General features: G+C 42.5%; 1 protein-coding gene across 1 annotated transcript in view; it reads right to left on the reverse strand.

Moving 5' to 3' along the window:
- Window positions 1-15636, reverse strand: part of CPNE1 (copine 1) — a gene marked incomplete in the record, with an annotated part of 50893 nt that overhangs the window by 21457 nt on the left and 13800 nt on the right. Inside the window, 9 exon segments of the mRNA XM_073606566.1 lie at window positions 374-428; window positions 1740-1873; window positions 4364-4423; window positions 5162-5248; window positions 6054-6152; window positions 9913-10002; window positions 12702-12785; window positions 14500-14571; window positions 15181-15255. Coding sequence (XP_073462667.1) covers window positions 374-428; window positions 1740-1873; window positions 4364-4423; window positions 5162-5248; window positions 6054-6152; window positions 9913-10002; window positions 12702-12785; window positions 14500-14571; window positions 15181-15255 — 756 coding nt within the window.

Raw genomic sequence — 15636 nt, forward strand, 5'->3', positions numbered from 1 at the left:
CTTGGCACCCCAGATGTTTTGGAACTACATTTCCCATGGTGCTCAACTACACAGCAGAGTGCATGAGCATCATGGGAAATGTAGTTCCAAAACATCTGGGGTGCCAAGGTTCGCCATCACTTGTAAATGGTTAGGTTTACTACACAGATGGATCCTGAGGTCCAACTTCAGTCCTTCTATACAGCAAACTTCAGATTAACAGCCACCCCAATTGGTCCCTGATCCTACACCAGGCCCCATGGCAGTCACGTGGACCACTATGGTTACTGTTATACAGCCGCTACTCATTGGTTTTGGCAATGGACAACAAACAAGGTTTACCCAGTATGCGTTATGCCATTTTTTGTTTTCTTTTTACCCAGTTCCATCTTACCTGCCAGTTTGGAGGAACCTGGGCCCCAAATCCAAATGCTGGAAACTGTTTGTCCCTGAAAAAATGAATGCATCAAAACTTAGAGGGAAAAAAAAATAAAACTTTTATAAATATCCAGACATGTGAACTGTTGGCCTTGATTGTTCTCAATTGCAAAATAAGAAAAATTTGAAGCAGTTAGTCAGGCTATCCATTTAGAGTTGGATGACGGAGAAGAGGAGGAGGAGTACAATGTCTCCTAAGGTCTCCTGTTTTCAACATGTGCAATACCCTAAAAAACTCCATCCAAAAGTGATATTTTAGCCATTTATGGAGTCAATGCCTGGCTTCTTACATGGCTTGGATATCCTCCAACACAGAGATCCCCATTACATACAGTAAAACTACTGTTTCTTTCCAACTGAGAGTTTTGGGGGTTCCCATCAACCTCTGTTTCAGCCCCTCCTGTTATAGTCTTCAGAATTGTAAATAAAAAAATCCATTATGGATTCTGGGAGGCCTTAATAATGGGCACAGCTGCTATGCACTGAGATGTCACCAACGGAGTCTCTGAGAAATAGAACAAACAGTCAGCGTTTAATGCCCTAGCATCTACTGAAAAAAACAAATGTATTTTTTTAGTTTTGGGTGGACTGATCCTTTAACAACCGGAGTTTTGTTACATCTTTACATGTTGCCTTGTGCAGTGATAGTTCGCTTTGTTATATTAACTATCCTTGCTTCTTAAAGTGGTTCTAAAGGCTCAACGTTTTTTACCTTCAACACATGAAGGTAAAAAACCTTCCCCCAGCAGCCCAATACTTACCTGAGCATGATCATCCTCCAGCGATGTACACGAGAGCCTCGGCTCTCTAGGGACTCTCCCTCCTCTTTGGCTGGGACAGCTGCGGCAGCCATTGGCTGCCCCTGCTGTCCATAATGGCTAGCGGGCCAATGAGGAGAGAGAGGGGTGGGGCCAAACCGTGGCTCTGTTTGTGAATGGACACAGTGCAGCAGCGAACCTGCCTGGGTGCCCCCACAGCAAGCTGCTTGCTCTAGGGCAGTGATGGCAAGCCTTGGCACCCCCAAATGTTTTGGAACCACATTTCCCATGATGCTCATGCACTCTGCAGTGTAGTTGAGCATCATGGGAAATGTAGTTTCAAAACTTCTGAGGTGCCAAGGTTCGCCATCACTGCTCTAGGGGCACCCGGCAGGATAGAGGGGCCAGAAGCGCCGGCGGGGGACCTGAGAAGAGGAGGATCTGGGCTGCTCTTTGCAAAACCACTACACACAGCAGGTAAATATGACATGTTTATTATCGTAATGTAATAAAATCAGAAGCTTTATTATCACTTTAAGAAATAAATCACCACAACAAGCTTACGTGTCGTAATCCTGGACCACGTTCCCCACACACCAGATCGCGGTCAAGTACTCATTCACTCCATTTGGGCTAATGTAATGGAGCGAGTCGGGCGATTTGGGATCCCCATTTGAACCGGTGAAATCTATACCAACCTGAAATGAGCAGACAGGATGTATTACACATTACTGTTCTTCGCATATTTATACAATGCATGCACAGAAGAGGTTTTATCATGTATACCACAGTTTAGTTCTAGCTAAAGCAATTGAGAATATATATATATATTTGCATTTGTCTTTCCGTTTAAGCCAGCAAGATAAGATAGCAAATTATCTTATCTGTTAAACCACGCACCTGGAATCATTTGTTGTCAGAGCCCATCTTGCCAAGATCATTGAGAGTAATAAGAAGTCATACTGAGAGTGTCAACTCAATCAATGCATCATGACTGGCAAATGAAGCAGAAAAGTAGATATTTTTTTCTCCTGATCCAGTCAAGCATAACTATGACATGACAAATTGATGACAGTTCTTGTGTGTTAAGTTTCCAGATGTATGACAGTTAGAGACAGATGAACCCATATTAGTTATTCTGAAACTGCACTGGGGTTTTGTTATGTCTAGTTGCAAACAGCACTAGTGGAGAGCTAATAAATTGAAAGCCCATTTTTAGGCAAAAAAATCTCTACCCTCCCATTCATCCCTCTATTCCAACATTTTGTGGTGCCATCCCTCTGTGAACCCTGAGAGGACCCCACTGCTAGACAGGCAAAAGTAGGTGATCATAACACCCAGGCATGCACACGGACACCCAAACAAGGATCCTTCTACTCTGAAGTGAAGATGACAGAAGATATGGGAACCAACATGTCATGTGTCCACAGATTAAATGTGTACATTTAGGATTTTAGAGCTGAAATGTTATCTAACTCAGTGATTAATGAGGGGGGAGGTCTTTATGCCCAGAGATCAGCTTTAAGTCATAAAGAGATTTTTGTCCCATCAAGGACATTTTGAACATTTAGTACAATAACTAGAAAAAAGAGAGACTCCCATCATGGCACACAGAGCATGGTGGTCCCATCCCTATTAATTGGAAAAAAGAAGGTAACCCCCCTCAAATGGGACTTTGACAGACCACCCACTCAATGAATAAAATATAATCTTTTAATGATATAGAATAAAAAACATATAAAATCTACATATGACAAGAATGCACAATATGTATCACATGGAAAACAAAATAGAAACTATACACATAAACGTCATACAGTGTAAATGCCCTAATGCCCGACACGTTTCCGGTATGAAGTATTCAGATACCTTCCTCAGGGGCTGAGGGTTCGAAAAGTTTTTATACATAAATATTGATTCCAGTGTAATGATTCCATGTATAGGCAGGCACTGGAGAGAATAGAGTCCGTTCTAGTATTGCACGGCCGTCAGACTGAGTATTGGGCAGATTTTTAAGTGCATGGTGGCTGCAATATCCTGTAATCTATGCCAATGTAATTCCCATATTGGTATAGGGGACAAGCAGTCACTGGAGCCTAGAATATCAGCTGAATGACCAAAGGATGAATATCCAAATGTCCCTGGAACGGTGTATCTTGCGGGTGTCACGGTCTGGCGTGTAGCGTGCTGTCACTTAATCCGTGCCTGGGCACGGATTAAGTACAATAACTGCATTGCAAGAAAAATGGCAACTTTTTATATAGTGTGCACATGTACTCTATTTATTTCAGTTACTTATATAGCACTGTCAATTTACGCAGCACTTTACATATACATTGTACATTCACATCAGTCCCTATACCCTACTAGGGACAATTTAGACAGGATCCAATTAACCTACCAGCATGTCTTTGGAGTGTGGGAGGAAACCGGAGTACCCGGAGGAAACCCACGCAGGCACAGGGAGAACATGCAAACTCCAGGCAGGTAGTGTCGTGGTTGGGATTTGATGCCCCCTATGACGTCAGTTGTGACAAACACGTTGGGTGGCACTAACGCACGTGATGTCGCCACGTCTGTTTGCGATACTTGCAATATTGCTCTGGAAAGCTATATCTTGGTGGAGACATCACGGGAGTCCAACCAAGCAACACAGGTCATAGCACCTCATTACAGGATATTACTCACAGGATGACTTGACTCTGTAATACAGTCTACTCGTTCTGGTAAGAGTCCATTCCCTAAAGCGGTGACCATGAGATTCATCTCCATAAGATATTTTCTATAACACAGTGGTGTTATATTATTGTATTGGGACTGTCACTTTTATTGTACATACACAATAAAAGTGACTTTAATTTACTTTCATGTTTTTGCTATTGCACCAAGTTTGTATGCTTTGCATATTTTCATCATCGGAGCGGCAAGTTATTTTGACACATGTACATATATTTTAATCACAATTATAAGTGTGTGTATATATATATATATATATATATATATATATATATATATATATATATATATATATATATATATATATATATATATATATATATATATATACACACACACACACACACACACACACATACATATATATATATATACACATATATACATATATACACACATATATATACACTTAGCAATTGTAAATTAGCTTAACTGCTATGCAATTTACTTACAGTAAAGTTGATTTGGCAGCCACCCATCACATAGTCCAGGAATGAATACTCCACATCTATCTAGATAGAGAACGACCATCATTAGACATAAATATATGGCAATTACCCTAACAAATATGCAATAATTTTTTTTTTGGAAAGATCTTTATGTGGGTCAATGTACTGCTTGCCACAGATGGACATGCATCCACAGAGTAACTTCAATCTAATATTACACCAACAGACTTGATTGTCCCTCCGAGATATTGCTGGTTACTAGTAGCAACCACAGACTAGCTAGTCCCTTTGTGATAGTACTGGTCCCTAGCAGCACCCAGAGACTAGCCTGTTCCTCAGGGACGTTTTTGGTCCCTAGTAGCTCCCAGAGACTAGCCTGTTCCTCAGTAATATTGCTGGCCCACAGTAACTTGACAAAGGGCAGGGATTAGAATTCCTGAATCCTAATCATATTTGCACTTACATAAAGCCCAAATGTGTTGATTCACTCTATAAGGCCAGTAGCAATATTCCAGGATCAGGAGATTCCTTAAAAGAAGCAACAGCACACAATATGGTCAATTTGGCCACAGATAGGCCAACACATCCACCCTGCTTCCCCCTGTTCCCCCTATTTCTTGTCTTGGTGTCACTGACATACACTGTGAAAAGAAATCTCTGCAGTGGAGTCACCGACCAAGTTTTTTTTTTTCCTTCCCTACTCTATTCAAAACTAAAAAAAAAAATTCTGGCTGGAGTTGAACTTAAAATACACTTCATGGAGACAAAACATTTACAGAGAAGTGAAGAAAGAAAACTTACTTTACAAAACTTGACGCGAACAGTCCCAGAATTTTTGTAGCTCTTCTTCTTCTGCTTTTTTTGGGGATTAATACATTCAAATTCCACCTATACAAAAATCACATTTCACAGACATTTGACATTAAATACTAACCAAGTACTGCTGTCTGGTTTAGACATCTCAGTAAGTTCACGTTAACTGGTGCCCAACCATAGCTAACCCCATCCATAGTGATTAACAGCAGAAACAGTTTTGAGAGCCGCAGGCTTTTCCAAATACGCATGCAATGAGAGCAGTGATTAGCCATCATGATGCACCCAAGGCCGGATTTATACTCTGTGCCCCACCCCAGATCAGTTATCCTGTGCTGCCTTTTTCCTAGCCTGATTGGCCCCCCCCCACGCCATGTCAGTGGGACGAGGGGCCCCCCCCCCACGCCATGTCAGTGGGACGAGGGGCCCCCCCCACACCATGTCAGTGGGAGGAAGGGCCCTATAATACCATGTCAGTGGGAGGAGGGGCCCTATAACACCATGTCAGTGGGAGGAGGGGCCCTATAACACCATGTCAGTGGGAGGAGGGGCCCTATAACACCATGTCAGTGGGAGGAGGGGCCCTATAACACCATGTCAGTGGGAGGAGGGGCCCTATAACACCATGTCAGTGGGAGGAGGGGCCCTATAATACCATGTCAGTGGGAGGAGGGACCCACCATACCATGTCAGAGGGAGGAGGGGCCCTATAATACCATGTCAGAGGGAGGAGGGGCCCTATAATACCATGTCAGTGGGTGAAGAGGCCCACCATACCATGTCAGTGGGTGAAGAGGCCCAGCCCTGGATGCATCCATAGCAGAGTAGGAGATAATTAGCAAAGTTATTTGATTGTGAATAAAAACATTAAAGAGCTCACCGGAGAACCTCCTCCTGCTTTCTGCAGCTGAGACAAGTTAGTCTCAAATATCCCTATCAAGTCATGTGACCCATCGCTATCATAATCTGTACAGTGAACCTAGAGAAAGAGAGGCACGCAGTGAGAAGAGGTTATAGGGCTCACCGGCTGCTCCTGAGCTCCCAGCAGCTTGGAAGTCACGCACTCGAATTCTCCTATGAGATCGGAGCTGGAGCTGTCATCGTGATCGCTAACTGAGACCTGACATTGAAACAGATACAGAAGCCCAGACACAAAGTTTTTAATTACATTATAGAATTTTTTTAAAAACGAACCACCAGCATGACCATTCACAGTCACAGATGAAGCTCAATCCAGTGCTGGAGGCTGCAATTGTCTGATTACCAGATGAGGTGCTAGTTCCAAGGCAGGCGTCACTCTTCTGCATGAGGTTGTGCATTGCTCTGCCCTGGAATCAGCCCTGCTTCAGCAAGTCAGGCCAGGGCAGCCTCCAGAATTGGATGGAGGTAGAGGCTGTGATAACTGTCCTAACAGATTCTCACATTTAAAGTTGGTCATTTATCAATCAGTTTGATGCAGTTTATGATTTTTTTGTTTGGTTTCTTTTACTACTTTCCTCCCTTCTAGCAAAGCCACTTAATCATTTCTTGCTTGACATCTCCAGTTAGGAGTGGAGCTCTCCTTTGGGCTCCCCTTGACAATGGACCACATGACCAAAGCCAATGCTTTGGCCATGTGGTCTCTAGTGAAGGGTTGACCCCATTGTTCTGGCAATGTTAACTATTGACTGTTCTTGCCCCAAAAAGACAACCTAAAGCCCTTTCAGGGAATTCAGTAGTGGTCACATAACTTTCCACCTGAAGACACAACTCCTGTTACAATAAAATGGGTATGGGCCAGTAGAAGTTAAGCCAACAATTTTAGAATCTTGGACCACTTTAAAAAGGTGATGTATAGAGTTTTTGAGTAGATGTTTGTTTATCTACCATGTTTGGGTCTAGAAAGTATAAATGTAATTTTTTTTAATCAGCTAAGACCTGGTTCACACTAGCGAGATTTTAGACGCAAATTGAGTTACACAGAATCAAATAAAAATCGAAATCACATTGTTTTCAATGGTGCCTGTTCACACCAATGTTGCACAGCACTGCACAATTTTGAAAAATGGTCCTGTGCTACTTCGGTGCTATTCCAGAGCGATTTTGACCCCGTAGAGTATGCAAACCAAATCCAAAATGCAACCAAGCCGCACTACATAAATCGCACTAAAAATCAAATCTCAGCCGCAGTAACGTGAACCAAAAGGTAAAAAAAAAAAAAAAAAAAAGAAAAATATGGCTTATGAATATTTTGTTTTTACAATAGGAAGACACCACCACAGACCAGACTCTGTTCAGCTGGACTTTTTTTTCGGTCCTGAAAGTACGTATTATGGCAATTAAAATGCTAAAATTTATTAAGACATGCATCAAACTGATGAAAAAATGATTAAAAAAGTGATATTTCTATAGTACACCATGGGGGTTATTTACGAAAGGCAAATCCACTAGGCACTGCAAGTGCACTTGGAAGTGCAGCCGCTGTAAATCTGAAGGGTAGATCTGAAACGAGTGGAAGCTCTGCTGATTTTAACATCCAATCATGTGCAAGCTAAAATGCTGTTTATTTTTCTTCCATGTCCCCCTCGGATCTAAGGCGACTGCACTTCCAAGTGCACTTGTAGTGCAAAGTGTATTCTCCTTTAGTAAATAACCCCCCATGTCCAAAGTCCATTTAGTAAAGTTGACTGTGCATACTCAAACACTTTTTTTTCCATTGCTTTAAAAAAATATTAAAGTAGAAAAAACATTTTCCTCTAAAGATATATTATTGTTGTCCGTCTCATGAGCTGCTGACCCTCGTTCTCTTCAGGTACTATGGAAGCTTGCAGAATCCTCTTCATCCAACACACTTCTGGGAGTGTCAGATTCCTGGTCTCCCTCTGAGCACTGTGGTTCTCTCCATAGGCAACAATCACCGCACTACCCAAAAGTGTCTGGTGGAAGGAACCACAGCACTCAGCAGGGAAGCAGAAATCCATCACTCCCAGAAGTGTAGAAAGAAGATTTTCTAAGCACTGTAGTTTCTAAAAGGAGTTCGGATCAGCAGCAGGAAAGGCAAGTATATAGTACATTTCCATTATTACAACACATTTAAAATGTAGCAGCAGGGTCAATTTAATCACATATCCCACATGGAGCTGGAGACATGAACGTTTCTGGGGAGTCCTGGAATATCTAAATACTGATATAAATAAGTTTGTCATAATAAAACTTTGATGAGATCCTTCTGAAAATTCTGATTGCCAAGGTGGTTGAACAGCAAACATCCAGAGGTCTCACATATTAGTGAGGGACAGTTTGGGGTAAAGTGTAACAAAAGCTGAAGCTCAACTTTAAGGCTCCATTCACAGCTAGGCGTCTCGGCTCACAGGCAGAATCGCAGTGATTCTGCCCGCGATCGCAAATCACGACACGCCCTTGCGATTCCCGTCACTTCCAATGGCACCCTGATCACGGCACGATTCAAGAACTTTTTTGGGGCGACAAGCGTACCGTAATTCAGTGTGCGCAATTTTACCGTGATTCGTTGGGCAACAACCACGGCAAAATCGTAATGCGATCTTGGTGCCATTGGAAGTGACGGGGATCGCAAGGGCGTCCTGCGATTTTCCATGATTCTGGATTGTGGGCAGAATTGCAGCGATTCTACCCACGATCCGAGACGCCTAGATGTGATTGGGGCCTTAATGAGCCTGATGCTTTGCCTGCATGACCAAAACAGGTTCAAAACAGGTTCAAAACACAGTCCTGAGTCATTAGAGGACTTATGAATTAGTACCCTTGTTATGAGAGAAATGTGGTAGTTGACATTTCTGGTCTCCTTTTGAAAATGCCGATTACCTGGCCGTGCGTCTCCCTTTCATACACAAGTCACATACCTACAAAAATCATGCTGCAAATGAAAATCAGAAGAAGACAGTGGGGTGGATTTACCAAAACTGGAGAGTGCAAAATCTGGTGCAGCTGTGCATAGAAACCAAACAGCTTCCAGGTTAATTGAACAAGCTGAAGTTAGAAGCTGATTGGCAACCATGCACAGCTGCACTAGATTTTGCACTCTCCAGTTTTAGTAAATCAACCCCAAAAGAGTCCTATATGCTGGCCATACATTATACATTTATCTTGTGCAACTTTCCTTTAGGTTTACCAAAAACATATAATAGGGAGGTCAAACCTAAACACTTTCAATGTGTATGCAATCAGGCAGGCCCTTCTACTACATAGTTGAAGGTAAATCTAAAGAAAATTGAATAAGAAAATTGTATGGTGTATGGCCAGCTCCTGGTTCATACCCATGCAGTTTGCTTTTGATCCGTTTTTGCACAACATGCTTTTCTGCATCTTCTCCATTGAAGTCTAATGAACCAAAAAAAAAAAAACACAGTTTGGTGTTTAAAAAGGTCCCCGACCCTTTCCAAAAATGAAGCAGTTGAAAAAAGCATAGATGTGAATGTTTCCCATAGGAAATCATGTTAAAATGGACTGTAGTGCGTCTCTGAAAAAAGCACAAAAAAAAAAAAAAAAAAAACACACCAGAAAAAAAAAAAAACGCATAGGTGTGAGCCAGGCCTAAGTCTCAATACTAAAGTCAGTGACTCAGAATTCAATAAAGCCAGAGGGTCAGTATGACAGCCAGACAACTTGCATTTTAAACAGAGACGTTAGCAATGACTGCTGACATAATGAAAACTGGATATGCCTTTTCCCTAAACCTCCTATTTAGAAGTCATTCTGTCTGACAAAATTTCGCTCCTCACCTTGATAGGTTTATTTAAGTCCCCACCGCACAAGCTCTGCAAGTTAACACTGAATTTCTTCCAGCAAGGATTTAGATTGTTCTTCACCACCTGCAGAAAACATAGAATGCACAATTTATTATACAGCCATTGGAGCCAAGGATAAACATTCATTGTGTCCCAACAAGAGTCATTTATGCTGCATTGAGCTCAAAAGGTGTCCAATACAATGCAAATAATTCAGAAACCCATGCTAATCCCTGAATTGATCATTTGTAGATGGAAGGGCTCTTTCACACGGGCGATTCGACCGGCGGAATCGCTCCGCTGATCCCCACTGAGAAGGTGGATGACAGGTCCGTCTCCGCTCACTGTGCTAAGATGAACCTTTCAGAGCCCCACTGTTCTCTAGGAGGAGATTGGATGAAAATGGACCGCCTGTCCGTTTTCATCCGATCTGATGACAGGTGGAAAATAGGGTCTCCATCCATCTGGAATTCATGGACAGGATCGAATAGCAGCAGGTGTCAGCTGACATGTCACCGCCGACATCCGCTGCCCCATAGGGGTGAATGGATGGTCCGATCAGGTCCGCCTGAAAAACCTGACAGGCCCATGTGAAAGGGGGCGAATGCAGTTAGAGCGCAAGCAGCCACAGGGGGAGATTTACTAAAGCTGGTGCACTTAGAATCTGATGCAGCTGTGCATAGTAACCAATCAGCTTGTTCAATTAAGCTTTAACAATAAAACCTGGAAGCTGATTGGTTACCTTGCACAGCTGCACCACATTTTGTGTGCACCAGTTTTAGTAAATCTACCCTTGTGTTCCAGACATACGTCTCTGGACATTTATTGCCCTAAACGCTATTACCAATCTGTGCACCATCCAGCCACAGCAGCTTTCCGCCTTACATATAAATTTACCAGGCTGCTGGTAGCATGGGCAGCGCGCCTGTGCCTTCTGCAGGCACCTAAATGCCATGATCTCATGGGCGGCACAGTGGTGTAGTGGGTAGCACTTTCACCTAGCAGCAAAAAGGGTCGCTGGTTCGAATCCTGCCCAGGACACCATCTGCCTGGAGTTTGTATGTTCTCCCTGTGCCTGTGTGGATTGCCTCCGCGTACTCTGGTTTCCTCCCACAATCTAAAGACATGCTGGTAGGTTATTTGGATCCTGTCTAAAATTGGCCCTAGTATATGTATGAATGTGTGTTGGGGACCTTAGGTTGTAAGCTCCTTGAGGGTAGGGACTGATGTGAATGTACAATTTATATGTAAAGCGCTGCGTAAATTGAAGGTGCTATAGAAGTGCCTGAAATTAATCTCATGCAGCGGACCTAAAAGCGCAATGTACACGAGGCCTAATAGAAAAGCAGCGTGAGCATTAGGTGTTGTAGAACTTACTACTTTAAAGCAGAGTTCCACCCAAAAACTGAACTTCCTTTTTAAGTACTGGTGACCCCCTGACATGCAACATTTGGCATGTCTTTTTTTGGGGGGGGGGACCCAGTTTTGACAGGCACCCAACTCCCACTTCCTCCCCTGGAAGTGCACCTCTCCCCCCTCCCTCCAATGTCCAAAATACATCACAGGTCCCAGAAGATTGCCCGGCCATTCAGTTAAGCCGCAGCCGGACGCCCATTGTTACAATGCCGGCGCCGGGGAGAGGAACGAGGCTTTGTGCGCCCGAGTGTCTAATTATTAAAAGTCAGCAGGTACACTTTTTGTGTAATATATATATATATCTCCACACAGTACTGCGATACCATGTTATGTGCTGCCCACAAAACGCACTGCGTTTTCAATCTGCGTTACTAGGGTGTGTTAAGATATTGGCAGATTGCAAAGGCAGTACATTTTGAATATGATGCAGGAAACATGCTCAATATGCGCCTTTTCTGCACCGCGCGCTGGTGTGAACTGACCCTAAAGCCAGACGTGCTTGGACGGGCTCACTTGCGTGTCTTTCTACACACATCCTCTACTACTGCAGCAATCTGTCTCCTGGGGAGGGTGACCTGACTTGCTAGACCAGTGTTTCTCAACTCCAGTCCTCAAGGCGCCCCAACAGGTCATGTTTTCAGGCTACCCATTATTTTGCACAGGTGATTTTGATCAGCTTCACTGCCTTAGTAATTACCACAGTCGTTTCATCTGAGGGAAATCCTGAAAACATGACCGGTTGGGGCGCCTTGAGGACTGGAGTGGAGAAACACTGTGCTAGACTGTTACCCTTTCATGGGGCAACACCCACCTTTCTACAATGTGTCTTTGCACCTACCCAGGTACCCTTTCACAGCTGAAACAGATACTATCTGCATCTTTATACACTGACAGACCTCTTTAATGTATAAATTACTAATCTCCTCATACCCCATATAATGAAGTTTAGCAAAAAAAAGACATGTTTGAAGTTCAGCCTGAGTGATAAACATAGCGCCTTCCATAGATTCTGTAGGGGAGTGAGAGTAGCCACTCAGAGACAGGAAGTGTATTTGCAGGTTAAATAGATGCAACTGAAGTAAAAAAAAAAAAAAAAAAAAAAAAAAATCCTGAAAAATGAGAACTAATGCAACCACCACATATAAGGCTGGTAAACTGCAATAAAAGACATTTTGATTTTTGGGTCTAGATGTGTTTTAAGCTGCTTCTTTTTACTTCAGGTGGCTGCCATTTTTTTTTAACACTATGGTGACAGGCTGCTTTAGGGTGCACTAAATAGACAAAAACAGGTCCACTCTAAATGGAACAAAGAGGCCATTGTATAGCCCATTTAAGCATAAAGTCATAATGTGTAGGAGATGGTCTACCTCTGTCCTGTGTGCTAGCTGCCAGGATCCATCATCGCCTTGCCTGTACAACTCCAGGAATGGATCCGATTTACCAAGGAAATCCTAAAAATAAAATGGAGGAAAAAAAATAGTTACACATAAACAGGATATTAAACAGTCAGTACATAATTAAAGTGTTACTAAACCCAGGAGCCTGCATTCACTATATCTGGTCTCCACAGTACACAGAACATGGAAATGCAATTATTTTAGTAAATATAAACTGTTAAATACCTTTTCTCATCAGCAGTCTTCTGACTTCTATCAGTATCCGTCTGAACACTGGTTAAATCTTGTAGGATGAGTTTTCATTCTACTCTGACTGTCCTATGAGGCTGCATGACCCCTGACCCTCTAGACAGTGCCAATTGGCCCTGTGCCAATCATATGCACTCCCCCCCCAAAAAAAAAAAGGCTCTAGCAATGCACACCTAATTGAGCTTGTGCTGAGTGCCTCCTAGAGCTCTGTACTATCAGTAGAATTATTTGGGGACAGTGGAAGGGGAGGATCAGAGAAGACAAAATCAAACAACTTTTTTTTTACACAATGCAGAGGATTACCCCTTAGGTTCCACAGTGAGTATAACAAGCATGCTTTACTGCATATACAGACTGATTTTACCATTGTGGGCTTAGTAACACTTTAGGCCTATGATACATTGACAGTGGGTTTCAGTGGTTTTCTAGATGTTGTTACAATTTAGCCAGTTAGAAGTATTTATAATTATAACAAGTAACTTTACCTAAATTTGGATAACTAGATACTAGAAAGCGTATTCTGCATGAATGCACCATATCCTGTGATATTACCCATCTGTCCATCCTTCCATTAATTAAATTGAAATATTGCATAAATATTTCATTTTTGCTATTTCCGATGAAGCTATAGGATCCCTTCTCACATGTTGCCTATTCACAAATTAAAATTAAATGGATCCAATATTGTTACTGGGTACCAAATCGTATCATCTTTATTGGAAATTAGATTCCACCACTATACCAGAACTAGTATCCCCCATCGGAAGATTTCCACCCCCCCTCCCCCATTACTGTTCTCATGTCAACCCGAAATTTGGGATTTTCTTTTACATTCAATTTGATAACAATACAAACAGGACAAACAGAGGAGGGTGAATTTCCCCAACGGGGGGGCACAGATAGCAATAAAAATTGACAGGTGTTCTAATCTAACATACTCACCTATATGGCTGCAGTATCGTACCATTCTCCCCCACCCCCAAAGAGTGGAACTATCACATGACCGCTGATCAATCAGTTCTCAAGCTTTACTGAGCAAAGAGCGGTGACTGTCAGTTACCACTCTTCGCTCTGCCCCTCCAGCGCCCATTTGAACGCTGGCCGCTGGCTTGGGAGGAGGCAGGAGCGGTTGGCTCGCTGCGAGGTTGAGCCAGCTGCTGTCAGCATCTGGGTGGATTCTGACATTATTGTCAAGATACATCCAGAGACTGGAGCAGAGCGGGTCTGTGACAGTCAACAGCGAACTTTATCCTTCTGTCAGCTGATTATGGGTCACAGGGGTGCAAAGATAAGTACATACCCATCACCCACATCAGAATCTGAACAAGCTAGCTTGGCCATACTTCTCTTTTAAGGGGGGGGGGGGGGGGGGGTCGGTCCACCGGTGAGTTTTCAGTTTGGAGAGATGCTGAAGGGTTAATGAACTTTTATAACTGAAATGTTGCTTTGGGGGGGGGGGGGGGGGGGGGTACTGATTCTTCATGCAAGATTATGTTGATCAGCAGCATTATTGCAATACCTTTTTGTCAAGGTTCCTAGCTTCCACCTCTAGATTTACAATTCGAGTGTCTTTAAGCTCCTCTGCAACAATCTGTTTTGGGGAAAAAAAAAAAAAAAAGGTATAAATGCTTTTACATTTTTTAAGTCACACTTTACCATATAGCTTGGATGATTCTGTTAGTAATAGGTTTTCTACCTCTGACTTCTGCTCTTTTCAAACCTATTTAGTAGGACTAATGTATCCTTTTCAAACACCTTCGAACAGCAGGACCCTCAAGCCTGTTAGCTTTATTGCATGTCAAGTTACGAACCGCAATACCAGTTTTCACCAGCAGTGGCATTGCAGGCAACCACCAAGAGTACACCTCCTGGACACAGAAACAAGCTACCTATCTAATCCATTTTGCAAAAAAAGGATACAAAAAATGCTGAAGATTTGCCATGCCATATCCTTGATGCTTTAACTGCCATTGGCCATCCAGATTTAGAAAAAATAAAAAAATAAAAAAAACCATGGGGAAAGTGTGGTGAGTTCGAAAGGAACATGGGCAGGAGATTGTATAAAATGAAAATATGTAATTATTGTAAAACCGATCATCACAAGACATTTCAAAGCGTGCCTAAAACATAAGCAGTTAACTTTTTTTTACACCATTTAATAGGTTTTGTTTTTTAAACATTTTACAACCTAATAACTCACAGTGATTGTTCCTTTTCCTGCAGGTTTTCCCACCTTCAGTTGCAAGGTCCCTTTCAGTTTACGATTGGACACAATCTAGGAGGCAAAAAAAGGCATGATTACAAGAGAAAATTGCTACAAAAAACTAATTTTTTTATTAATTTGTCTTTGCATTTCCATTTAAATCCGCAGATGCTATAATTTTCTCAAATTGTCACAAAATTCAAATGTTGCCTCCCTGTAATAGGGCACTCTGAAGGCTTTCCTTACACTGTTAGGCTGGTACATACTGCTGGGACCGGCAAGTCACGTGACTTAAGTTAAGACTTTGCCATGCGACTTCATTGCGGCTTGTTTGAGACTTCATTAACCACTTCGGTTTTACCCCCTTCATGACCAGGCCTTTTTTTTGTGATATGGCAAATTGCGCGGTTGTGCGACACTGTACCCAAGTAAATTTTTTGTCCTTTTTTTGGT

This window comes from Aquarana catesbeiana, linkage group LG12, assembly GCF_042186555.1.
Source record: "Aquarana catesbeiana isolate 2022-GZ linkage group LG12, ASM4218655v1, whole genome shotgun sequence".
NCBI lineage: Eukaryota > Metazoa > Chordata > Amphibia > Anura > Ranidae > Aquarana > Aquarana catesbeiana.